At 42.2% G+C, this 27,296-nt stretch overlaps 1 protein-coding gene across 4 annotated transcripts in view; it reads left to right on the forward strand.

Annotated features, from left to right (window-relative positions):
• The first annotated feature begins 11,970 nt into the window (after positions 1-11,970).
• The window catches only part of LOC311509913 (protein NLRC3-like), a 34,188-nt gene continuing 18,862 nt past the window's right edge, over positions 11,971-27,296 (forward strand). For 2 of the 4 annotated variants that reach the window (XM_084575352.1, XM_084575354.1), the window contains exons 1-6: positions 11,971-13,601; positions 13,809-13,982; positions 18,843-18,921; positions 19,067-19,295; positions 19,465-21,280; positions 22,931-23,104. In XM_084575352.1, coding sequence (XP_084431478.1) covers positions 13,393-13,601; positions 13,809-13,982; positions 18,843-18,921; positions 19,067-19,295; positions 19,465-21,280; positions 22,931-23,104 — 2,681 coding nt within the window. In that variant the 5' untranslated portion in view covers positions 11,971-13,392. The remainder of the gene's footprint in view (positions 13,602-13,808; positions 13,983-18,842; positions 18,922-19,066; positions 19,296-19,464; positions 21,281-22,930; positions 23,105-27,296) is intronic. The other 2 variants (XM_084575353.1, XM_084575355.1) reach the window with 2 other exon arrangements.

Below are 27,296 nucleotides of genomic sequence, written 5' to 3' on the forward strand. Positions count from 1 at the left end.
CCCTTTTTCTCATTTTCCATATGTTTTCCATGACTGGAAAATTGGTCAATCATTTTCCAGGTTTTCCAGGTTTTCCAGGACGCGTGGGAACCCTGGTTTGTGTTGTGTCCTGGTTTCACCTAGGCCGGTCATAACACATGCATGCCACAAGGTGACGCACTAGCCATTTTCTCATGGTCATGATCATCGAGTGCGGTCCCTCTCTGACTAGAGAGTCCTCCATTAATGAGTGAGCTGATGAACGTTGGTGAGAAAGACGACGTGAAGGTGGAATAGTGATGATTTATCACTGCATAGCACTGTCTAATAAGTCCTTCTCTGATTAGGAACGAGTCTTGTGCATTATATTGGATGAGAGGAGCTGTTTCACCGCGGGAAGCCTCCGTGAAAACTCCGCTAAGCGTGGTTGCTACATGCTAAGAGGCTAGGCCTCGTTGTTAGCTTGTTGTGTGAAAATGCCTTTCATTGAGATACTTTTCTTCAACCAGTTGGAGCGATAGGAATGTTTCCTAATGTTTGAACCCATCGTGGTTCTGTTTGTATCATTGTGAACCTTAGAAACTGACTTTAAAAAGATCGCTAGCTGAGTTAGCATGGGGCTAACGCTACGCTAGCTCAGGTATGACTTGTAGCATGTAACGTGATTGCTAACGGTGTAGCTGGCTAAGCTAACGTGTCGTTACTGTAACTGATGAGAGAGATAGAGACGGTATATGATCCATATTTGTGTTGACATGATGCCAGGTTGTGATCATTAATAACGGAATGTGTTTTATTGAACTGAAGCTGTTTAAATATTCATGTTAAAGGTTAAAAAGAGGAGTTTAATACTGTTCATTTCTGGTTAAAAGAGTTAAAAAGAGGTTTATGCTACAGTTCTAAAGATAAATGGTGATTAATAGAGCTGTTTAAAATATAAATAGTACTTTATGAAGATAAATAAGTGCATTTCTGTTCAAATCTAAGTTGGTGATGAATCATTGTTTGGTGATTCAGTCCGCATCAACGTATCAGGTCCGTTTGATTGCTCCATAAAAGGACGAGGCTAATTATTGACAGATTAGTTGTTGATAGTCACTGGATGGTGAGATAAACGGGGTTGTGCAGTGGCAGCGTGGAGGGGGGGGGGGGACTCCAGGACGCTGGACGTCCCTGTTCAGCCTTCTTGAGGTGTCCTGGGCCTAACTGAACCAAACATGGGTGAAGGGAGGTGCCCACTTGAAAAGCCCAATGACATGCTGCATACTGCTGTTGACTAGGCCAGGTATCTGATGTCTTCATGCTGCTTGCTAGCTAGGCCTGTCACCACTACACATTTTGCTGGACGATATATTGTCCCACAGTTTATTGCTGATAAACCATATTATTGTCAACATTATTCTGAGACCATTGTTTCACTAATGTAATGATAATATCATAATAATGCAAGTACACCCTTTCAGAAGTACTAAACTTTTATTTCTCAGGAGTATTTAACATTGTAACTGGAATGTCAAGAACTTTTAAATCTCCTAAATGAATCAAACCAACGTAATGTAGTGAACTCCACTCTCTGTGAGCACACACCATTTGACTGTGTTTGGTTTCTGTTCACGTTGTCGACCAAACGTCTCAGTGAGTGTTGACTGTCGGGGTGAAGGCTCCTCTGAATCTAGAGCTGCAGCTTTTTATTCTCAGCTGGAAAACTGGACTGGATGCTTGTGTTTCAGGTGCGTACAAGTTGCTCCTATCAGCTTTTTTCCGTCGCCGCTACTTTCAAACAAACACGACGTACTGGCTCGTCCGTGTTGATGGACTCACCTTGTTGATTGGGTTTAAATCCCAGATGTTCCCACACTGGGGCTGTGCCAGCGTTCTTCTTTTAAATCATCTCTTTTATTCCTCCATGTTTCTACTGGTGTTACCTTACTCTCTACTCCTCACCAGGCTCACCTGCTGCTCTCTCTCTGTGGATGCTAGTGGCCCCGCCTCCCCCCACTGAGACAAAGACTGGATGACTGACAGGAGGGTTCACTCCGTTCATTATCTGTGGAACCAACGCGTCCAGGTGCTGAGACCGATGCACAGAGTGAACCCTCTTGTCATCCAGCCTGTTTGGTAGAGAGAGACGAGGAAAACAAACACGTATGCACATGGCAACATATGGAGGCCGGGTGATGAACTGATTGATTGATGATTGTGACTATTGGTAGCTATATGTCTTTGTTTGGTTAGCTGCTGAGCAGGCCATACAAGCCAGCACTCATTGACTTAGTTCATGTAGATTGTAGGTTCATGGTCAGATCTCATGACTGGAGGTTTGTTAGAGTTTCTCAGTTGGACAGGGCCTCTACATATGTTTGGCCTGGGATCTTGGTTAAAGGGATTGTAACATCTAATCCTGTGTATTAACCAATGTTGTCGTGGTAAAAGTACTTGTACTGTAGATGTACACTATATGGCCTAAAGTACACACTCACCCATCCAGATAATTGAGTTCAGGTGTTTGACAGGTGTATAAATCCAGCAGCTAGGCATTCAGACTGCTTCTACAAACATTAGTGAAAGAATGGGTCGCTCTCAGGAGCTCAGTGGATTCCAGCGTGGTGCTGTGATAGGACGACACCTGAGCAACAAGTCCAGTCGTTGCTAAATGTTCCACAGTCAACTGTCAGTGGGATTAGAACCAAGTGGAAGAGATTGGGAACGACAGCAACTCAGCCACAAAGTGTCAGGACACGTAACATGACAGAGCAGAGGTCAGAGGTCAGAGGATGCTGAGGGTCATAGTGAGCAGAGGTCAGAGGTCAGAGGATGCTGAGGGTCATAGTGAGCAGAGGTCAGAGGTCACCAACTTTCTACAGTTGGGCTTCTAATAAAGGAGGAGGGACATTTTTATTTCACCTTTTATTTTCCTTGTGTTTTTAGAAAGACTCTATATTCTTTAGTCTTTTCTTATTTTTCATCCACTTTCATCAAAAATCATCTTTTGTGAATCAATAAATTGTCAACGTTCAACTTGATGTTCTCTCATGTGACTAATTTAGGAGTCCATCTTTGTGAACCTAGAAAGAGTGTAGTTGTCAGTAGTGTGTTTGTTCTAGTCAAGCTAAGGGCGCTACACATATGTTCAATGTTGTACGTTCTCTATTAATGTTGTCCAATAATAATGTGCAATCTGTGTCTATGTCTTCAGAAACAACATTCTATATTAGTTATTAGTTTGAAATGTAAAGGAGGAAATAGAAAACCATCCTAGTATAGTATGATATAAAAACCATAGATTATAGTAGGTCATCTTCTAGAAGCTCATGGCTTTACAATAAGAATAATAATAATACATTTTATTTCTAAGCGCCTTTCAAGACACACAAGGACACTGAACAAAAACAATAAGACACAGAAAGAAAGAAACAACAAGAGCTAATAAAATGGAACAGTGCAACGACAGTGAAGAAGCTTCTGGAACAGGTGAGTTTGGAGTCTGGATTTGAAGAGAGGGAAAGAGTCAATGTGACGGATGTCTGGTGGGAGTGAGCTCCAGAGTTGGTAGTGAGGCGGGCCGAGGCCACAGAGAGGTGGATAGAGGAGGAGGATCTGAGGGAGAGGGAGGGGGACGTCCCACAGAGAAGGAGGGGCCAGGTTATGGATGGCCTTGAAGGTGTGGAGAAGGATCTGGAAGTCAATCCTGAATGTGACTGGGAGCCAGTGGAGATGCTGTAGTACGGGGTGATGTGGTGAAATGAAGGGGTTTTGGTGACGATGTGAGCGGCTGAATTCTGGACCATTTGAAGCTGATGGAGGGATTTGTGAGGGAGGCTGAAGAGGAGAGAGTTACAGTGATCAATGCAGGAGGTGACAAGGCTGTGAACAAGGGGGGGGGGGGGGGGAACAGGTAACGTTACTGATGTGAGAATGAAATGATAATGAGCTGTCAAGGATGACACCCAGACTCTTAACCTGGGGGGGGGGGGGGGGGGGGACTAAGGAACTGTTGATTGGGAGGAGGGAAAAACTGTCAGCTTTGGAAAGTGTGGATTTAGTTCCATGAGGAGGAGTTCAGTTTTATCACAGTTTAGTTTTAGGAAGTTTGAGGTGAACCAGGATTTTATTTCAGATAAACAGGTGATGAGGGAGGAGGGAGGGAAGGAGGGAGGGAGGGAGGGAGTTGGTTTGGTGGATAGGTAGAGCTGGGTGTCATCCACGAAGCAGTGGAAGTGAATATTGAATCTGCAGAAGATATTACCAAGGGGGAGGAGCTAAGTGATGAAGAAGAGGGGCCCCAGCACAGAGCCCTGGGGCACACCTGAAGTAACGGGAGAGGGCTGGGATCTGAAGGGCTTGAGTTGAATGAACTGGGTACGGCCTGAGAGATATGAGTGAAACCAGTCTAGGGGGGTGTGAGAGATGCCAATGGAGGATAATCTGTTGAGGAGGATAGAGTGAGAGATGGTGTCAAAGGCTGCAGTCAGATCAAGGAGGAGGAGGATGGTGAGGAAACCAGAATCAGCTGCCATGAGGAGGTCATTAGTGATCTTTAAGAGAGCAGGTTCTGTGCTGTGGTGGGGGCTGAAACCAGACTGGAATGGTTCATACAGGCAGGTGTGAGATAGGTGGGAGTGAAGCTGAGTGGCAACAGTTTGTTGAAGGATTCAGGAAATGAAAGGTAGGTTAGAGATGGGGCGGAGCTTGTTGTAGTGGTTAGGATCTGAAGCAGGTTGGTTCAGTATAGGGGGGACAGCTGCAACTTTGAAGAGTGGAGGAACAATTCCAGTGGTAAGTGAGGAGTGGATGATGGCAGTAATGAGGTGGGGCAGAGAGGAGAGGCAGAATCTGACCAGAGTTGTGGGGAGGGGGTCTAGCTGACACGTGGAGGGCTTGGATTTCTGGATGAGGTCTGTGATTTCTGAAGCAGACGGGAGTTGGAAACTGGAGAATAGCTGACAATGGGGGAGAAGTTGAGAGGAGGAGAGAAGAGTTGGAGTTTAAATGACGCTGGAGTTTGTGAAGTTTCTGCTTCTGGTTCTGGAAAAACAGCAACAGGGAGTTCCAGGTATCAGCTGAGTCCATGTGGGGGGGTAGAGAGTCTGGGGGTTGGAGAGTTTTGTTGAGCAAGGAGAACAGTGTCTTGGAGTTCCCTTCATTAGAACAGATTAGACCAGAGTAGTCGTCAGATTTGCTTTGACAAGTTGAGTCCTTGTAATGTAATATGTGAGCTTTGTGCATTTCTTTGTGAATAGTAAGAGCAGTTTCTGTGTAGAGTGGCTCCAGTTGTGGACCTTTGTCTTTCATGGAGCAGAGTTCAGGGGTAAACCAGGGAGCAGTTAGTGAGAAGGTAACAGAGCCAGTTTTCACTGGGGCAAGACAGTTGAGAATGTTGTTGAGGCTGTTGTTGTAATGAGGAACCAGATCATCAGGGTGGAGAGACAGACTGGAGCTGAGATGTTGTCCAGAGTTTGACTTTGCTCAGTGTCGCTTCAGATGTTAAAGAAAACAAAGTGATTTAAAGTAACGGATTACTTTTTTAAAAAAATGACGAAGATGCTGATTACTTAACGCACGAAACTAACACGTTACATTACAAGTTACACGAAAAAAGTAATTAGAGTACTCTAATGCGATACTTTGTAATGCGTTACCCACAACACTGCTGGGTGATGTGGACCAAAAGTCATATCCTGATATATTTAGGCTGAATATCGATATACGATATATATCCTGATATGGAGCTTTTTCAGGTTGTGGATGGCTTACGACTGGGGCTTCTGCAGCGTGCAGTTTCACACACTCTTCGTACTGCAGTTTGTGCCACTGTTTTAGGTGGTGAAAAAGATTTGAAGTGCTTCCACCCTTTGCTGTATCTTGTTCATGGCACTATCTACATATAACCAGGGGTCGCGTTAGCCCAATATTTTCCATCTTTGACCGTTTTTTTTAAACTGTGACGGAAAAACCGTACGTCCCACACAAATCAAACCAACACCATCTGAAAGCCAACAAAAATCCCTACGTTTTTATATATTTTATATCAGTGTACCTCAAAAACTGTGGCCACCCCGTAAGATTGAAACCTTTTTTCTCGAATTTCTAAGACAATCTGCTCCCTTTTGGAGCCAGCCTCAAGCGGTCACTCGATGAACTGCAGTTTTTTGCACGGCCGCTCAAGCTGAAGCCTGTTTCCCTTAGTTTAGCCCCGCCCACAAGCTCCTCCATTGGCTCTGCCGTCTCTTGTGTGATTGGCCGTCCCCGCTGTCACTCCACCTTGCTGTCACACCAGTCTGCTAGTCTGCGGTCAGGAGTCCTTGTTAATCTGCTACTGTAAATTGTTCCTTTGTTCTGCCTGGGTCACGTCAGCTAGAAGGATTGGAATATCAGAGCTTTCATTTACATTAACCTTTGAATCGGTGTCCATGTGTGGATGTGTGTTTGGTAATTAGCCGCAGCCAGGATGTCTACAAAAAGAAAAGGACATAAGAGACTTCTTTACAAGTCAAAGTGGAAGTTCCTCAAAGAAATGCATTCCAGCCATCCTGCAACACCTTCACTGGCTCCAATAAAGCAGCAGATCCACTTCAAGATCCTCCTCATCATTTACAAAGCTCTCAATAATCTTGTAAAGTCTATTAGTTTGATTGAAAGTGCTGATGAATCAAACTTCTCTCTGACACTAATTTCAAATCAAATGTAATACTTGACTACTTCCACTGAATAATGGACATTTGATTCAGTTTCTCTCCACCTGTGATGCCAGTTTGACCTGCCCACCACTGGGTGCTGCTTTGTAAATGAGCTCTGTTTACCATAGATTCCATAAATAAGTGTAACATTGGTGGTACTGAGTTGGAGTGAAGTTGACTAACAAGGTGAAACACAGAATTGGGTGATAATGTTTTGCTACATGCTTTACAAGCAGTCAAACCAAAAAAGGGAACATTAAAGTTAAAAGTAGCAATAGAAAACTAGAAGAACGACTAGAAAACACAGTCAACTGAAAGATTAGAGTTTTATTAAAAATACTTGTGTCCCCCCCACCTCTGAAATCAAAATGTGGTCCTTGACTGAAGCACTTCAACCCTACGGTACCGTCTGAGAGCTGTTAGCGCTTAAAAATCGATTATGACGGGATTTTTATGACCCTGTCAGTCAAAATGAGAGACAACTAAAAAGTCTAGCTCAACCTCTGCATATAACGTCATTTTGTTGCTCATCTGATACTTTGAATCTGAACCATCTCCAAATTACTGAGCCACTGCTTTTTCTTTTATTAACCAATTTCTCCTCCACACACTCTGCAGACGTTGTTGCTCCTCCTCTGTGCATGAAAGAGGAGGGACGGGGGGAGCAGTGCAGAGAGCTCCGGGTCAGCAGCTTGATGGAGCAAGGATCACAGCGCTAATTTGAACTATATCCATATACCAGATATAGTTTAAATACCGTATCACATTAAAACATAGATCCATATATTTATTAATGTGATATATCGCCCAGCCCTATCTGATATGTTTAATCACCAACTGAATTTAATGTATTTTATGTAAAACTTTATTGTTCCTCAAAATGAAGACAAATACAAACTCATTTAAATAACTGTATAATGTTGAGCTTCATTCCTGGTCAACACACACATTGATGAGGACACATTTAAAACCTCAACACATCTGATTGATCATCAATCATTTCATCTTTTATTCTTTATTCAGATTGTTCAGCTGCAGGTTGTCAGAGATCAGCTGTGATTCTCTGGTCTCAGCTCTGAAGTCCAACCCCTCCCATCTGAAACATCTGGACCTGGGTAACAACAACCTGAAGGATTCAGATGTGAAGCAGCTTCTTGATCTTGTGAAGAGTCCAGACTATAAACTGAAGTCTCTGGGGTGAGTAGAGGGTTCCAGTCAGTCCATGCTGCTTTCATCACTATTGTCCTAAACACAGTTAGTATCAAAGATCCAGTGTTTCCTGTAAACCTGCAGCTTCTCAGTGAAGCTGTGAGAGGAGAATGGAGACAGGCTTCAGGATTGGACAGAAAGACAGAGAGAGAGACAACAGTCAGCCAATCAGATGAGCCAGAAGCTTGTTGTGATCATGTGTTTGAGTTGATGTGAAGACGACTGTTGTTGTTGTGTTGATGTGTCCAGGAAATAAAGCTGGATTCCAGCTGACAGCCTTCCAAGATGTATAGAGACAGTGGTGGTCATTCATCAGATCTGATCAACAACTGATCACAGCTCTGAGATCAGTCTGACTGAAGCCTGCACATCACAGAACCAGCATTACATTTAGTAACCATGAGCAGAGTCATCACATGTGTCATTAGTTTGATCAGATCTCTTCAATGACAGCCTCCATGTTTATTAGTCAGCTGATCTTTGTTTAAATGGAGCAGCAGTAAATCCATCACTAAAGTGTTGGTGCAGTAATGAAGCGTTCAGGACTCTCAGCAGTTTATTAGTCAAATCTGCAGAGGAAACAGACTTGATGCTAAAAGTCTCTGCAGGTCTGTGTGTGTTCACTCCAACACGTTAACATGAAGCTGAAAGGAAGCTGGCTGAGCTCCACAGCTGCTCCACTGCTGCTCTGAACAGGACTGAAGTCCCTGCTGCTCTTTCTACTGGATGTGATGATGAAGGGAGACTCTGGAAACACTCCTTCACCTCCTCTCTTCTTTCTCCTCCTCTCTACAGGCCGTGGTCATACCAGTAAACAGGACGGTGTGTGTTGTGAGAGGATGAGCTGTGTCCTGATGATCCAGAGGTTGAAGCAGACTCTGACTGGACCATGTTACTGGGAGGTGGAGAGGAGAGCTTCATCCACATGGTCTCCATTTAAGACCATCAACAGAGCTGCACTTCAACTCTTCACAGAGCTCCAACAAATCAAGTCCAGTCCCTCATGAATGATTCAGACACATGTCAACCTGCCAGCATCAACAGCCCTTCCTGTTGTTGTGTAGATGTTTGTTCCATGTCTTCTCTTGTCTCTGTAGAAACAGTAGATTCCAGATGTTTTTACTCCTGTTTCATCCACATATTTATTGTGTTGGAGCGAGCAGCAGCTGCTTTATCTGTCATTGGTTATTGGTTGGTGAGTGTTTCCTGTTTGTAGAACTGGTGGTGAACTGTAGGAACACGTGAGTTTAGAGACTAAAAGATGATTTAAAAGCAGCTGAAGATAAAACATGAAGCTGTCGACTGTAAAGCTCACAGTCAGACCAGAGACTCCATCAGATCCATGCTGGAGCTGGAATGAGTCTTCTTCAGTTACATCCACAAATACATCACTGCAGATGATCATATATATTAGAGGTGGGACAGTTGTTCTGTGTGTACAACAGTATCACAATGGAGGATAACGTATGTGGTATTACAACAACAGAGTGCAGTAGAGAAGTAAATAACTCCATGTAAATATTGTAAAGCTTAAATAAATCATAAGTTGCCTTTTGGTTAGTGCTGTCAGATATTGAAGAGTTGTATAGTTTGACATTTGCTGTTAGTTCAAGGATTGTTGGTTTCTTTTTTAAAACTTTGGATCAATGAATATAAAGTTCGGTTAAAATAATAAACAAACTGATCACATAGAATTGTGAGGAGAGATTTCTGTCAAAGTCTATAAATCCAAGTAGTACATTTCTCCAACATAAAACTAAACCAGAATATAACCAATCAATAATGTAATGTGACAGTCTGCTGCAGAGAAATGTTGGAAGCTCACATGACCAAGATCAGTGAGTCAGTGTTTCCCTGAGATCTCCACAAAATGTCCAGTTTACATCCATGTCTCTTTTCAGCCTTTGTATATTAATATTATTCGTGTAAAATCTGTGGATCATTTTGATCTTATTGGTTCAACTAAACTAATGTGGTAAAAGTCCACATTTATTCCAACAAACGTTCCCAACAAAGGTAGACCAGTACGATGAAGCAGAAGGTGAACTCATCATGTCTTGTTGAAATAGTTGTTGATGATTTAGTTTCTGTTTTAGATCCGTCCAACAGTGCAGCGTGATCAGTGTTTCCTCTGGAGTCTTTTAGAAGTGGAATAATTCATGGCGCGCACTGCTCACACGTTCTCCACGCACAAGAAAATATATGCAGCGCATAAAATAAAATCCAACATGAACTGTAAATAAATAAATCAATCATTTGTTTATGTGCCATTTTGCAATGTAACTCAGTGAGTCAGTGGTTCTACATTGAATTACGCCCCGGGTGAGACCCCCTCCAAGCAATTACTGTTGTATAAGCATTGAAAGCATCAGAGTAAAAAGGTTAACAAACGTAGAGCAACTATTAACATGGGTTTGACTTTGCTCAGTGTCGGTTCAGATGTTAAAGAAAACAAAGTGATTTAAAGTCTACATCTATGTTTGATTAAATAGAAGAAAAGATGGTTGACAGGTGATGACAGGTGATCACTTCTCATTTTACAGCTTCCTGGACAAAACATTTCTACAGTTTCTACTCGCTCTGACTGAGAAAATGAAACTTGCAGACGTTTAGTCTTTGAATAAACAACCAGTCATCTTTAACATTTTCATTTTTATCTTTAATAATTCATCTAGACATCAAACACACTTCACTCAAAGCTGGAGACGACACCACAAACTGGTAAATGTTCTTCCTCCTCCTCCTCCTCCTCTTCTTCCTCTTCCTCCTCTTCCTCATCCAGTGTCTGAACTAAACTCCAGCAGATTACAGCGTTAAAAACAAACTAGATCTAACATCTCCTTAAATATGTCACAATTAAACCTTCATAGAAACAAGCTCTTCAAATCTACACGTCTCTTTCGAGATCAACATGATCTTAAACCACTAAAGCTGATCATGTTTACATCCTTACAAACACTTTTTTATCACACTCACTAGAGAAATGTTGTTTGAACTCGTCCTTCAGCGCCCTCAGCGTTTTAGTTTTCACTTTCTTTAAGAAGCTTTATCTTTATCAACCATTTTCATTCCTGTTAAATTCAGTTTCTACTTTGTGATTTTAGTCCATTTTCATTGGACAAAGTTGGTAAAGGTCAAAGGTCATGGTTGGTTTTGGTTCCAAATCTAAAAAGGGCTGCAGAACAGGTAAGTGCTGAGCCAGGTTGATGCTTTAGAGCAGAGGTCTTCAACAGGGGGTCCGTGACCCCTAGGGGGTCCGCGGAGGTACTGCAGGGGGGTCGTGAAATTTTTTTTTTCATAAATTTAAATGTCTTTAAATACACATTTGCATAAGTAGGGGGTCTCCGCTCCATCTCTTCATCAGTTTGGGGGTCCTTGGCCTGGGAAACGTTGAAGACCCCTGCTTTAGAGCCAAAGAAAGTCTAAAGCTCTATCTGCAGCGCCCCCTGCTGTGTGGACGCCAGCGTCTAAACAAGCTGCTCATTAACTGGAACTAAGAATTCATCATTTTAGCAGCAACTCAGAAGCATTTAGTGATTCATTCAAGTCTTTTCTAATCATCAATATTTCTATTCATGTATTTTATTCAGAATAATCAAATCTCAGAAGGAAAACGTTCTCCTGGTTTGATGCTGATCAACCAGAGAATTGAACTCATTTCTGGGTCTAAATGTTTTAATTGTAAAATCAGGAGGAAATCGACCCAGATCAGAAAGAAGTTGATGAACTGATGGACTAATGTCCTGGGATAAAAGATTCAGAACTGAACATAAACACATGAGCTTATCAATACTGTGCTCTACAGATATGTATAGCCTGTATAAAAACAGGCAGCACCTCAGCACCATCAGTAGCATTTAATAGTACTCCACAGCGTGTTGTTAGATGGGATAGTGTAGCAGCTAAAGGTCTAATAACTTTATCAAATAGTTGATGTTCAGCCTCCTTCTCTCTGTTACCACAGGACGTTTGGTCAAGTTGTTAACTGACTGCTGTCAAGAGGATTTGGACCGTTCCTCTGCTAGCGTTAGCATTAGCATGTCTTTTTTGCAGTAGTACTTTAGTCGTATTTCAGGACTGACATGTCACGGTAGTATGGGCTTCATCTTTAGTGAAGTATTTCCACACACTTGATGAGCCAATGACCCACTGGGCTCCTCACCTGTCTTCTAGGAGGCGTCCATGTTGTTATTGTCACGTGATCAGTGACTAGTTCACATGATGATTAAAGAGTCATGGTACAGCAGTAAAGTCCACCAGTCGGTACAACCCCTAATGTGGACTAGAAGACGATTCCTTCAAGTCTTCAACTCTAAATGACTGGTGGGAGTTTAGGGTTTCTCTTCTGGTGGGAGAGGTCCCAGGTTCAAATCCAGGACCAGCCCGTCTTTTGGAGCAGTAGTGACTGGAAAAGCAGCTTTGACAGGTTCTTCACCGTCCAGGTTTATCCTAAAAATAATAAGACGCATCAACACACACACGAAACAGGAAACAGGAAACGTTTGTGTGCATGCTCTCAGGCTGTTTCCTGGTTTCAGTTTAGTTTCTCTTTCTCCAGCATCGTGTCGCAGTTATTTTTCTCTCCGTGTCAAACTCCGTCTGAAGGTAATGAAGCAGTTTTGAATGTTTTCTTGGTTAACATCAGATGTCAGCAGCTCAGCTCCAACAGAAGCAGCAGAAATCTGCAGCTCCATAAATTCACGTTAATCTGAGTCAGAGCTGAAAGTCCAGAGTCTGGAGGAGGACTAGTATGAAACTGATCCGCCATTTCTAGTCTCTGCGTGATCAGCGCCAGACCTGCTTCCTAAATATGATTTCAACTTATTTGATTATTTCCATCCATGACACAGTCTTTGATTTGAAATCTGTCTCTAGAAGTTTGATCAGCTTTTCTAACGGGAAGCTCTGAAAGTAACTAAGTACTTTTACTCCAGTTCAACATAGAGACGCTTTCTACATGATATACACATTTCTATCTAGAATATAGAAGAGTTTAAAACATGGAATGGAAATGAGATATGTTGTGTTCATATGTAAATCTATGTCTGATATCTAGAGTTTTCTATCTAGAAGGTAAATCTATTAAAGACTCAAGTGGTGTTTCTTGTCACCTCCTCAGTATATGAATGAAAACATATTAGTGTGAGATTGTGTTTCTCCTGGTCCCACTGTGCTACATATCTGCTGACAAGACACCACAACATGTTACAAGACAGAATACAAAAGGAATAAATGAACAGAAGGTTTACTAGTATATGAAGAATGTGTCTAAAAATATATACAAGACATTTAATGTCTGTATAAAATATAGAAAGTCTATGAACTGGAAGATAGTATAAAATATATACGTTGATCATGATGGACCTGAGTTTGTTGAAAGTCTCAGTGTCAGTGAACGCATCATGTGTGTCCTCCATGGCTCCATCTAGTGGACGGATAGTAGAAGTACAGCAGCTGATGAATAAGAGCCAATCAGTGGAGGATCAGCTGATCTGTTTACAACATGAATGATTAGTGTTTCAGCAGCATGGACCAGAGAGAGGACAGACTGGAGGGACCTGGACCTGGACCTGGACCTAGACCTAGACCTAGACCTAGACGAAGTCCTAGCCTGAGACCTGGATCTGAATCTGGATCAGGATCAGGATCTGGAGCCAGCTGTGTGTCCTTGAAGAGCGACCGGTCAAAGGACATTATTGTTACGTTTAAAGGAGGACGTGGTTCTGGTCCAGAGAGGTAAAGTGTCAGTAAATCTGTCTGACTTGAGGAGCTGATGGTCCTACTTTCATCTCTCTTCCTCTTTGGGTTAAAGCTGCTTCATCACTCTTGCGTCACTGAGTTTATACAACACGTTTGTTTCATCCTTTTATTTCTGACATCTATGCTTTGAATTTATTCTCATCAGTTTTTATCCAACATGCACATTTATCTGTGGTGGTTTAGTTTCAGGATCCAGCAGCAGAGACCAGACTCTCCTAAACCTGGAGGTAGTCCTAGATCTAGACCTGCAACTGGATCTGGATCCGGATCAACAGCCAGCTGTGTGTCCTTGAAGAGCGACCGGTCCAAGGACATTATTGTTACTTTTAAAGGAGGACGTGGTTCTGGTCCAGAGAGGTAAAGTGTCAGTAAATCTGTCTGACTTGAGGAGCTGAGGATAAATAAACGTTGACTTGCTCATGTCTGTTTCATCTCTGCTGCTTAGATGTTGTAGATGTTTCCTCAGAAGATAAACAGATGTTGATGTAAAACAACACAGACACACTGGAAGAAGAAGATAGACAACATATAGATATACAGTAGAACAATCACTAACTTTATACAAGTCACATGGTTTGAGTAACTTGCTGAATTAGTGATGCAGTGCTTAGCATTGCAAACTATTGTTCTTCACTACGTTTTTTCTTTTTATTATTAAACTTTTTCCACAGCCGATTTTCGAAACTTTTCAACTCAAATACCGTTCGTCGCACACAGACTCAAAATACATCAAAACGTGCGTCTCGATCGGACAGTTTTTTTTTTTACAGTTTTTTCAAACAAGATTTTTTCGCGACTTAGTCGCGAAAGAAACGCGATAAATTTCCCATTGAAATGAATGGAGAAGCCCGAAAAAAGCGGCAACATTCCAAAATTTACAGCTTGGCTTTGTCCAGCGATTACTCGGCCATGCTTTGTAGTAGAAACTTGCTTGGAAGTTTGTACGAGGCACGGGAAGTGTAGCTTTCTCTTCCTGAAAACGGCGTTTCGATACCTTTTACGGTTTGGTCAGGGTCGCAGTTTACGTTTGGTGAAATTTGGGGAAAAAAATTAAAAATCCCTCCCTCTAGCGCTACTCTAACTTCAGAGTTTCGGTGATATTCTGAAAAAAAAAGGTTCAATCTCATGTGGTGGCCACAGTTTTTGAGGTACAGAGATAAAAAATACATTAAAACTTAGGGATTTTTGTTGGCTTTAAGATGGTGTTGGTTTGATTTGTGTGGGACGTACGGTTTGGACTGGAGGCTCCTCTGAGCGAGGAGTGCGGCGACAGCTTTTCAAATTTTTCCCCATGTGTGTGTATGTGGAAATCGAGAGGGATTTCTCGACGATTTTCGTGTCGCATACTTTGTTTCCAAAACGACTACGGCCACAATTTTGGCAGTACGCGCGTGGCAACAACACTAAATTGTAGAAAACCCTTGGCTGTCGCTCACGATGTGTTTGTTTTCTCGATAGCACTTGTAGTTTTTGAGATACAAGCATTTGTTCGGAGGGCAAATCCTAGTCTGCACTTTCCCTCTGACTCAGGCAGAGGTGACAGGCAGAAGGAGAAGGAGCAGCAGTTGACCCTGGTAGTCATGACAACCAGACCCCAACCAGCTTACACATGTTCACACACGCAGTCTGCGATACCATGCTATATTGCTGTGATAGTACGATGCTACGATGCTATGATGATGCTACTATGCCAAGATGCTACAATGCTATGATGCTAAGATACTAAGATGCTATGATACTAAGATGCTACAAAGCTAAGATACTATGTTGCTACGATGCTAAGATGCTACAATGCAATTATACTAAGATGCTATGATGCTAAGATACTACAATGCTAAGATGCTTTAATGATGCTACAATGCTATGATGCTAAGATGCTACAATGCTATCATGCTACCATGCTATGATGCTAAGATGCTTTAATGATGCTACAATGCTGTGATGCTAAGATGCTACAATGCTATGATGCTAAGATGCTTTAATGATGCTACCATGCTATGATGCTTTAATGATGCTACAATGCTATGATGCTAAGATGCTTTAATGATGCTACAATGCTATGATGCTAAGATGCTTTAATGATGCTACAATGCTATGATGCTAAGATGCTTTTTTTTTTTTTTTTTTTTTTTTTTTAACCTTTATTTTACCAGGAGGGTCCCATTGAGACACAGTGTCTCTTCTACCAGGGAGTCCTGGTCAAGATGGCAGCAATTATACAGTATAAGTTATAAAAGACAAGGAAATACAACATAGGACATGGGTACAGAGCAAAGACATCAAAAACAGACTAACACAGAGAACACAGAGTCAAAGACAACAAAGACTAGGGAGAGCCAAAAATACATTAGAATTAAATAAAAATACTAGAAGCAGTGACACTGTTCAGTGTAAGTCAGCTTTAAAATATTTTTAAAAACAGTTAGGGAGGGTAAGGAGTCCAAGTTGAGTGTATGTTGTAGATCATTCCAGGCATGTGGTGCATAGGATGAAAAGGCAGATTTCCCCAGTTTTGTTCGTGATGTGGGGGAATGTAGTAGGAGCTTGCTTGAGCTTTAATGATGCTACCATGCTATGATGCTAAGATGCTTTAATGATGCTACCATGCTATGATGCTAAGATGCTTTAATGATGCCACCATGCTATGATGCTAAGATGCTTTAATGATGCTAAGATGCTTTAATGATGCTAAGATGCTTTAATGATGCTACCATGCTATGATGCTAAGATGCTTTAATGATGCCACCATGCTATGATGCTAAGATGCTTTAATGATGCCACCATGCTATGATGCTAAGATGCTTTAATGATGCCACCATGCTATGATGCTAAGATGCTTTAATGATGCTAAGATGCTTTAATGATGCTAAGATGCTTTAATGATGCTACCATGCTATGATGCTAAGATGCTTTAATGATGCCACCATGCTATGATGCTAAGATGCTTTAATGATGCTACCATGCTATGATGCTAAGATGCTTTAATGATGCTAAGATGCTTTAATGATGCTAAGATGCTTTAATGATGCTACCATGCTATGATGCTAAGATGCTTTAATGATGCCACCATGCTATGATGCTAAGATGCTTTAATGATGCTACCATGCTATGATGCTAAGATGCTTTAATGATGCTACCATGCTATGATGCTAAGATGCTTTAATGATGCTACCATGCTATGATGCTAAGATGCTTTAATGATGCCACCATGCTATGATGCTAAGATGCTTTAATGATGCTAAGATGCTTTAATGATGCTACCATGCTATGATGCTAAGATGCTTTAATGATGCCACCATGCTATGATGCTAAGATGCTTTAATGATGCTACAATGCTATGATGCTAAGATGCTTTAATGATGCTACCATGCTATGATGCTAAGATGCTTTAATGATGCTACCATGCTATGATGCTAAGATGCTTTAATGATGCCACCATGCTATGATGCTAAGATGCTTTAATGATGCTAAGATGCTTTAATGATGCTACAATGCTATGATGCTAAGATGCTTTAATGATGCCACCATGCTATGATGCTAAGATGCTTTAATGATGCTACCATGCTATGATGCTAAGATGCTTTAATGATGCTACCATGCTATCATAGCATGGTAGCATGATAGCATTGTAGCAAATTGGCTCAGCAGCTTCTGTTAAAACACTTTGAACTTTATTATCTCCATGATGGTTGATCACACACACACACATCATATATCAAAACGTGCGTCTTGACCAGACCGTTGCTTCTTGTATTCAAACATGAAATTCACCAGGATTATATCATGACTATATGAACAGGCCAATAATGAAATGATTGGCGACGTTATCATTTCATCATGACTAGATAAACAGGTGAACAAGGAAAATATTGTGTGTGTGCATCATAGCATGGTAGCATGATAGCATTGTAGCAAATTGGCATTGTAGCATCTTAGCATCATAGCATTGTAGCATCATTAAAGCATCTTAGCATTGTAGTATCTTAGCATCATAGCATCTTAGTATAATTGCATTGTAGCATCTTAGCATCATAGCAACATAGTATCTTAGCTTTGTAGCATCTTAGTATCATAGCATCTTAGTATCTTAGCATCATAGCATTGTAGCATCTTGGCATAGTAGCATCATCATAGCATCGTAGCATTGTACTGTCACAGCAATGTAGCATGGTATCGCAGACTGCTGCGGCCACTGCATCACTCTCGCGATTTCCCACAGGGGAATTGTCTAGTTCTTGCTTATTTTACAAAGATCTTCTAAAATGGCCGACACAGTAAGTGTCAGGCCTTAGAGGAGGAGACAGATAAGAGACTGATCTTTGAAGCAGAGTAGTGTCTTCAGTCTTTAATCAGCTGTTCAGTCTGTTTCCATGGAGACAAGTCTTCATTCTGTTTGACTGTGGACTAGAAGACGTTTCCTCCAAGTGTTCAGCTCTAAATGACTGGTGGGGAGTTTAGGTTTTTATCACCTGAAGGTCACATGACTAGAGTCTGTTAATGACCTGATACTCACCTGGACCTGGACCTGGACCTGGAGGAACCTGTTCTGATGAACCTGGTGGTTCTCTGATGATCCATTAATGTCCAGAGACTCCTCAGATGTTCAGAGCATGTGGACATTGTTGTCCCTTGTCCTTCAGGTGTAGGTGGACAGCTGAGTCCTGACCTGAAGACCTTGTTTGAGTCGTAGAGAAGATAAACTCAGGATGAGTTGGGGGGAAGGACATCCAGGCTATTTTGTGTAGACACTTTGTTTCTAAGTGTCCAAAGTTAAAATAGTGAAATATGTTTGAGGAGACAAAGAAACAGCTGATGGCTCTGAGGTGAAGAACATGTGCCTCGCTAGGATTATCATCTCTAACATGATCAGTCAGAGAGTCTGAGGTTTCTTAATGTTTCTGTCTGCTTTGTTTTCTGTGTGGCTGATAATGGCCTGTCAGTCACTCACTGTGGACTGGTGGACGTTTTACAGTCTTCAGTCTCTGGCTCTGGGTTCCTTCTCCAGCTGATTCATCAGGGAGGCAAAGCTTTATGAAACAGCTGCAGACTGAGCTGTTGATGGTCAGTGGGATCAGCAGGACTAGTAAACCTTTACCACTACAGAGACTCATCTGATTCACTCTTCACATCCACATATCACTCCAGGGACATTTACCTTGTGTTTGTCTCTGTGTGGACAGACATGATGAGAGCTAATTGTTGATGATTGGTCCACAGAGTCCACCAGCAGAGCTCAGAGGTTCTCAGTGATCAGTCTGCCCAGCAGCATCAGACACAGCTGGACTCCATCTTTCTGGTCTGTACATGTACAACAACTACTTTCCATCATCTCCATGCTGCACTTTGTAGACCAGTGGATTGTCAGTGTGTCCAACATGGATCTGATGTTTGTCTCCATGATTTCAGTCTGCTTGTGTCATTCATATGGTATTCTGTTCCAGCTGCTGGAGGACAACATCATCACTTTTGTGAAGAACCAGCTGAAGAAGATCCGGAAGGTTCTGAGTCCAGATTACCCAGAATGCTCAGAGACTCAGAGGGAGGATGAGGAGGTGTTGGAGGGTGAGGATGAAGAGCAGAGGAGGAGCAGCAGAGATTTATTTGTGAAGATCACAATGAACTTCCTGAGGAGAATGAAGCAGGAGGAGCTGGCTGACTGTCTGCAGAGCAGTAAGAGGATTTCTCTAAACATTGAAGCTGCTGGAGAAATGGGACATTTACTAATGTCTCCAGAGATGAACCAAGATATATTCACACACTCATTCTTTAGAGCAATGACATGTTGGAATATTTACTGGAGAGTTTATTCATTCATCTCATGTCTTGTTTCTTCATTCAGGACTTTGGGGACGTAAATTTAAATCTACTCTGAAGGAGAAGTTCCAGTGTGTGTTTGAGGGGATTGCTAAAGCAGGAAACTCAACCCTTCTGAATGAGATCTACACAGAGCTCTACATCACAGAGGGAGGGACTGCAGAGGTCAATGATGAACATGAGGTCAGACAGATTGAAACAGCATCCAGGAAACCACACAGACCAGAAACAAGCATCAGACAAGAAGACCTCTTTAAAGCCTCACCTGGAAGACATGGACCAATCAGAAGAGTGATGACAAAGGGAGTGGCTGGCATTGGGAAAACAGTCTTAACACAGAAGTTCACTCTGGACTGGGCTGAAGACAAAGCCAACCAGGACATCCTCTTCATATTTCCATTGACTTTCAGAGAGCTGAATGTGTTGAAAGAGAGAAAGTTCAGCTTGGTGGAACTTGTTCATCACTTCTTTACTGAAACCAAAGAAGCAGGAATCTGCAGGTTTGAAGAGTTCCAGGTTGTGTTCATCTTTGACGGTCTGGATGAGTGTCGACTTCCTCTGGACTTCCACAACACTGAGATCCTGACTGATGTTACAGAGTCCACCTCAGTGGATGTGCTGCTGACAAACCTCATCAGGGGGAAACTGCTTCCCTCTGCTCGCCTCTGGATAACCACACGACCTGCAGCAGCCAATCAGATCCCTCCTGAGTGTGTTGACATGGTGACAGAGGTCAGAGGGTTCACTGACCCCCAGAAGGAGGAGTACTTCAGGAAGAGATTCAGAGATGAGGAGCAGGCCAGCAGGATCATCTCCCACATCAAGACATCACGAAGCCTCCACATCATGTGTCACATCCCAGTCTTCTGCTGGATCACTGCTACAGTTCTGGAGGATGTGTTGGAAACCAGAGAGGGAGGAGAGCTGCCCAAGACCCTGACTGAGATGTACATCCACTTCCTGGTGGTTCAGACCAAAGTGAAGAAGGTCAAGTATGATGGAGGAGCTGAGACAGATCCACACTGGAGTCCAGAGAGCAGGAAGATGATTGAGTCTCTGGGAAAACTGGCTTTTGATCAGCTGCTGAAAGGAAACCTGATCTTCTATGAATCAGACCTGACAGAGTGTGGCATCAATATCAGAGCAGCCTCAGTGTACTCAGGAGTGTTCACACAGATCTTTAAAGAGGAGAGAGGACTGTACCAGGACAAGGTGTTCTGCTTCGTCCATCTGAGCGTTCAGGAGTTTCTGGCTGCAGTCTACATGATCCACTGTTACACCAACAGGAAGACAGAGGTGCTGGAGGACTTCCTGGGAAGAAACTACAATAACTCACCTCTGGATGAATTTCTGAACAAAGTCATGATTAAATCCCTGGAGAGTAAAAATGGTCACCTGGACCTGTTAGTTCGCTTCCTTCATGGCCTCTCTCTGGAGTCCAACCAGAGACTCTTAGGAGGTCTGCTGGGTCAGACACTGTCCACCCAGAGACTCTTAGGGAGTCTACTAGGTCATAGAAAGAACAGTCCAGAAATCATCCAGAGAACCATCAACAACCTGAAGAAGATGAACACTGATAAAATCTCTCCTGACAGAAACATCAACATCTTCCACTGTCTGATGGAGATGAACGACCTCTCAGTTCATCAGGAGATCCAAGAGTTCCTGAAGTCAGAGAACAGATCAAAGAAGGAACTCTCTGAGATCCACTGCTCAGCTCTGGCCTACATGCTGCAGATGTCAGAGGAGGTTCTGGAAGAGTTGGACCTGGATCAGTACAGAACATCAGAGGAGGGACGACGGAGACTGATCCCAGCTGTGAGGAACTGCAGAAAAGCTAAGTGAGTCCTGATGTGATCATTAACAGAATCAATCAGTGGAGATTAGTAGTTTAGTTCTTCAGACGTTCTCATTCTTCTTCAAACAGTGTTCCACTTGTTCACTGCAAACATCACAGTCAGTTGTATTTAGTCCCAGATGTTCTCCAGCTGTTTAAAGCTGTTCTTCTAGTTATTGACTCTTTTCTTTCTATTTCTCTGTCTTATTATTCTCTCCATCAGTAAGTTAGTTTAGCTGAAGCAGCCTCTGAGGCCTCACGTTACAATGATGAGAGGATATTGAAGGCTGTTTCTAGAGTACAGAATAATCCTGAAGTCAGTGAAGTGGCTCCACATCAACATCTATCTAAAGCTTGTTAAGATTAACATGAGCCACCGTAAACTACTGATCATCCCACACAGAGACTGACCCATCAATGGAGCATTTTATTGACTGAGTTCAACGTTTCATTTTAAGGAGAGAAGTCGAGTCACATGGTCTTGTTTTTATGTCTTTCTTTCTATTTGTTTCCTGTCTTGTTGCTGTAGAGAAGAGTTGAATCAGGAAATGCTCAGAGGTCTGAATATATAAGAGCAGAACGGTAGAAGTCTGACTTGTTAAAGAGATCTGAAACACACAAAGGTCAGAGTTTAGTTTGACAGATAAAACCCTGAGAACATCTTTGTGATGACTTGATGGTGAAAAGAATTCAACTTTGTTTGTTCATTGTGTTTGTGCTGAACAACTAAAGTTGAGCCAGTCCTGTGTCCTCCACATGGAAATATTTCACCATGTTCATACTGAATGATGTCCATGTCTGAGGTTGTCAAGTGATGGGTTTCATTTGTGTTTGACTAAAGACTAAATGTTCCACTTGTGGACTGAAGCTGACGGCAGCAGGTCGACAGCAGAGATCATCTTTCCAACTGGAACTGTTCACTGAGCTGAACTCAGTCAAAAGATCCAGAGTCCATTAAACAGTGAAGACAGTCCAGATGTTTGTCTCATCCAGATGTCCTCATGATGGGATCAGATTAGGGTTGCCAACCGTCCCTTGAAAAACGGAATCGTCCCGTATTTAGAAACAAAAGTACGCGTTCCGTATGGAGCTGAAACAGGACGCACTTTGTCCCGTATTACCGTGAGAATCCAAAATAGTGTAAAATGTCAATGGAATGAATGAATAACAGGACGCTTTATATGAACAGTTACGGTAAACTTATTCCCAAGCCGTCTCCTGCTCTGTGACCAATGAGCTGACAGCAGGAATCCCTCTCATCTCATTGGTCGAGGTACTGTTGCTTGTGAAGAAGATACCAGAAGACAACAAAGCAACAACTTTTCCTCACACTTTCTGTTTGCACTTTTCTTATTGTACTATTACAAGAGGAATGTTCTGCTTTCTATTGTTTTATATTAATTTATACAGTTTTAAGTGAAGCAGGACAGGTTTCTGTTTTATTCTGTTCATCTGCACATTCAACTAAACAAAGGTCTGAGAGAGATGATGAGAATGATTGTTTCCTGTCAAACACAGTCAGAGAAGATGAGCCACTGATGTGGAGACAAAATGTCCAACAGGATGTGTCCAACTGTCCACTCATCAAACCCATCATGTTCATAGAAATGTCTTCTTCCATTATAACAGATTTTATTTATTTGTCTCATGACAGACTTGGTGGCTGTGGACTCTCAGAGAGTCACTGTGAAGTCGTGGCCTCAGCTCTGAAGTCCAACCCCTCCCATCTGAAACATCTGAACCTGAGGGACAACAACCTGGAGGATTCAGGAGTGAAGCATCTGTCTGCTGGACTGGAGAGTCCAAACTGTAAACTGGAGACTCTGATGTGAGTTTTCATTTATTTTCTTCTCAGGCTTCTGAAGAATGGAGATCCAGTTTAGATGAGTTCTCTTGTCAGGACTGTCAGATAGAAAAGGAGCTCAAAGAGTTTAAATGAAGGAGCATCATGTTCCTGAACATCAGCAGGTATCTCCTCAGTCATCAGACGTGCACAGGTACGGGCTATTGTTGCTCTGGAAACAGCCCATTTGCCCTTAGTAGCTGAGCTGCCCCTCTGGAGAGAGTGCCTTTTTGTTTTTTGTTTTTGATGTAGTGTCTACATCAATACAATGAGCCCATAACTGGTAAAGTAGAAGTGTTCATTCATTCATTCATCAGCTGTAACAGCTTGTTCCTGTGGTTGAACAGGAAGTGATAACGTGATCACCAGAGGTGGGAAGTAACGAAGTACAAATACTTTGTTACTGTACTTAAGTAGATTTTTCAGGTGTCTGTACTTTACTTGAGTATTTCTTTTTCTGATGACTTTTTACTTTTACTACATTTGTACACAAATATGTGTACTTTCTACTCCTTACATTGTAAAAACAGGCTCGTTACTTTTTTAACCTCCACGATGACAAGACGTAAAAGACGTGACATGATGGGACATGACTAGAGCATCGGACTAGAGAAGGAAAGTCAATGATGTACTCATAAAATGAGCTGCCTGTTGGTGATACCTGTTGACCTGATGCTGATGCTGAAGGTGCCTGTTATCAATCCATGGAAATTCACAGGGGACTGACAAACTGAGCCTAGAATTAGACCAGTCGCTTCATATTTAGTAAAAAGGTGATCTATGCACATGAACACAGTTCTAAAGATAAATACCCTCTGATACTCTCCATCAGCTCTACACCTGTGTTCCTGTGTTCTTCTTCTACTGGGTTGAACAGGCAGCCTGTTGACAGCGTTGCCAAGTCAGCTTATTATAAGTGACTTTGGGCTTGTTTTCCTGTAAAGTCTCTTACAAATATTGGTAGTCACAGGTCGTGTTTTTCTGGGTCTTGTTTCTAAAGTGTAGTTGCTTATTTAGGCTTGTTCCCAGATCCATAATAAATTGTCAAGCAGATATTTTCATTATGTACGGAAGCCCTAAACGGCCATGCATTCATACATTTTATTTCCTCCGTTTTCCCGAGATAACGATGTGCTGCCTTAAAATGTTAAAATGTTAAGTTAAATAAGTTAATAATTGAGCAGGTTAAAAGTCTAAAAAGTCTATATTTCTTGGTTTAGAGAAACCGCGTCAGAGTGAGAGCTCCTTTCTTTGGTTTAGAGAAACCGCGTTGGTGTGAGCGCTCTTTCATTTCATTTCCAGCTATGTTGTGCCGTGTTGTGTTTACCTGCTGCATGCGCCGCTGAGTCGAGTTAGCTCAGAAGAGCAAAGCAGACGCTAATCATTATTGTTGAAGTGTTGTCGACGCTTTTGCCTTGGAAAATAATTATCTGTAAGTGTTACTGTATATGTAGGCAGTTGTTAAATGCTTGTGTATTTTTTGTGAGGAATGTTTGATGGAGACTTCATTTCTTATGTTGGCGAAAAACGTACTTTGCTAGCTTTCAGCAGATGCTAACTCATTCATTTTGTCTTGATTAGAGATGCTAATTGAAATGTACTTATACATTGCTTTGCTTGTTCAGTGTTTAACAGTTGTGTTTCTATCTGTAATAATTTTCAGTTTTACGGGAGAAAAAATAACAAAGAGGACTTCATTAAAGGACGAGAAAAGTCCAGCCTTGTTGTTTATTGAAGGACTTTCATTCGTTAGCTGACTGTCTAGCTGTGCACAAGCATACGCACTGCGAGGGCAGTACAAACGAGATAACTTCATTTGTTTTCCCGAGATAATGATATAATTAATTCTTGATCTGGAGATGATGACAGTGTGATAGGTGTCTATTGTCTGTAATAGCAAGGCATAATGCTATTTCAGCCTGTGTCAGGCCTTGATTGAAAAGATATGTGACGCGGTTATCAATATGCTCCTGCTCCTCTGACATTGCTGCACTGAATGATGTTTCCTGCAATGATTTAATATAGCCTACTACAATATTGTTTTGTTTTCTCGAGATCTCGAATTAATTATATCGTTATCTCGGGAAAACAAAGCTTCATTATCACGAGATCTCGAGAAAATTATCCCGTTATCTCGGGAAAACGGAGGAAATAAAATGTATGAATGCATGGCTGTTAAGGGCTTCCGTAATTAACTAATAATAACTATATACATAGGCCTATACAATATAAGGAGAATTAATTAGTAACCCTGTTAAATTTAATGATGTAATAATTGGCCAATTTTACAAAACTGGGCTTCCCCTATTTGAAAGACCAGCAGCCGCCACTGGTACGAGCCAATCAGAGGCAGAGCAGGACAATCTGTTTGTTTCTAGTTAGGACGTTTAATTGAAAATACGCGTGGATGATGGTGGGCTTTAGGAGAGGTTTTGAGGAACAAATGCCCGGGACAAAGTGGTTGAAATACTGGAAGAAATATATCAAAGACTGGGAGAAATATAAAGTTCCTGAAGCTCAGGGAGAGAAAACATAAATAAACTGTGAACCGTGGGCTTGTTTTCACAGGCCTGGTTGCTTATTTGTCTCACGAGATCTGGCAACACAGCTGTTGATCAGTTTGAGCTCTGCTGCCACCTAGTGACTGGAGGCTTGTGTATCGTTCAAGCATCAATAAAGACACTAATACTGACCCTCCAGTTTACAACGTTAGCAATGCTATGGGAACACACCGTTTTGATAGTTTATAGCTAACGCTAGCTAGCTCTCGGTTTAAAAACCGGGGGCGCTGGTGAGAAGCTCATGGAGTAGATGTGCTTTCAGGGGGCTCTTCCGTGCCAGTGGTAAAATTATTATTTTGACAGTCTTATACATAATTTCATCAGCCTCTGGAGAAACTGTGAACACTGGGGGCTTAACCAGTTATGTTTATGCAACGACATGCCGAAGAAGTCGCCCAAAAACGTCGAGTGGCCTGGACCTTCCTCAGCTTCTGCTAACGTTGATGCTAACAGTGCTAGCGGTAGCCGGCTAGGTCATGATTCAGGCGACAGCGACACTGAACATTTGCCTTTAATCTGGGAGAAAGTTTCTGTCAAGATCCTTGAACATATCAACGGCAGGTTTGATAAATTAGAGCAAACACTAGAGGTGGTGCAGAGCTCTCAAAGAGAACTACTGGAGAAGGTTGAAACGGTGGAAGAGTGAGTTCTGGATCATGAGAACCACATAACCTGCTTGGAGAAGACGGTCTCTGGCCTGAAGGACGAGAACAACGCGCTCAAGTTCAAAATGGATGACCTTGAAGGCCGGTCCCGTCACAACAATATTAAGATTATCAGCATTCCTGAGCATGAAGAGGGGGTAAACCAACAGAATTCATCGAGGCATTAATTACGAAGCTTTTCAGAGAAGACATCGTTGGGTCACCGGTGGTTATCGACCGGGCGCACCGGACCCTGCGGCCGCCGCCCACAGCTGGAGCTGAGCCTCGCTAAGCCATCATCACCAGGGTCCACTTCTATCGGGAGAAGGAGCTCATACTTGGCCTCCGGAGGGAACGACAACTGGAGTACAAAGGCAACAAGGTGCTTATTTTCCCGGACTACACGCCCGATGTGATGCAGCAGCGGCGTGGATACACCGAGGCCCTGGGGATGCTGCGGGAGACAGAGAAAGGGAACGATGGCCGGCCAGCCGGGGGTTTTTGGTAGAAGAAGAAGAGAAGACATTTGGAAAAACTTTAAATACATAGAAGTGGAAAATAAAACCGAATGTCTTGTGGTGAAAGATAGGGAGAAGTGCGGCCACAAAATCGCAGGGAAGAACACAACAACTTGAAGAGACATCTCAAGGCATTACATAAAGAAATTGAGGTAAGTCAAGACATTAACGTAACGTTACTTTCTATTTTAGAAAGCTCATGCCAACTCATGAGGCTGTGGTGAATGTGTCTCATTTTAACGTTAGCCTGGAGCTGAAAACGAGTGAGCCAAACGTATGTGACTAGCCTTTGCACTTGACTAAATGTAGACTAAATGTCATCAGTTTTCGTTGACTAAAACTAGACGAAAATAGTCATGGATAATTCTGACTAAAATAAGACTGACTAAAAAAATGCTCAGACTTTTAGTTGACTGAAACTTGACTAGACTAAAAAGAGTATGAATATGACTAA

This window comes from Chelon labrosus, assembly GCF_963514085.1.
Source record: "Chelon labrosus genome assembly, contig: SCAFFOLD_31, whole genome shotgun sequence".
NCBI lineage: Eukaryota > Metazoa > Chordata > Actinopteri > Mugiliformes > Mugilidae > Chelon > Chelon labrosus.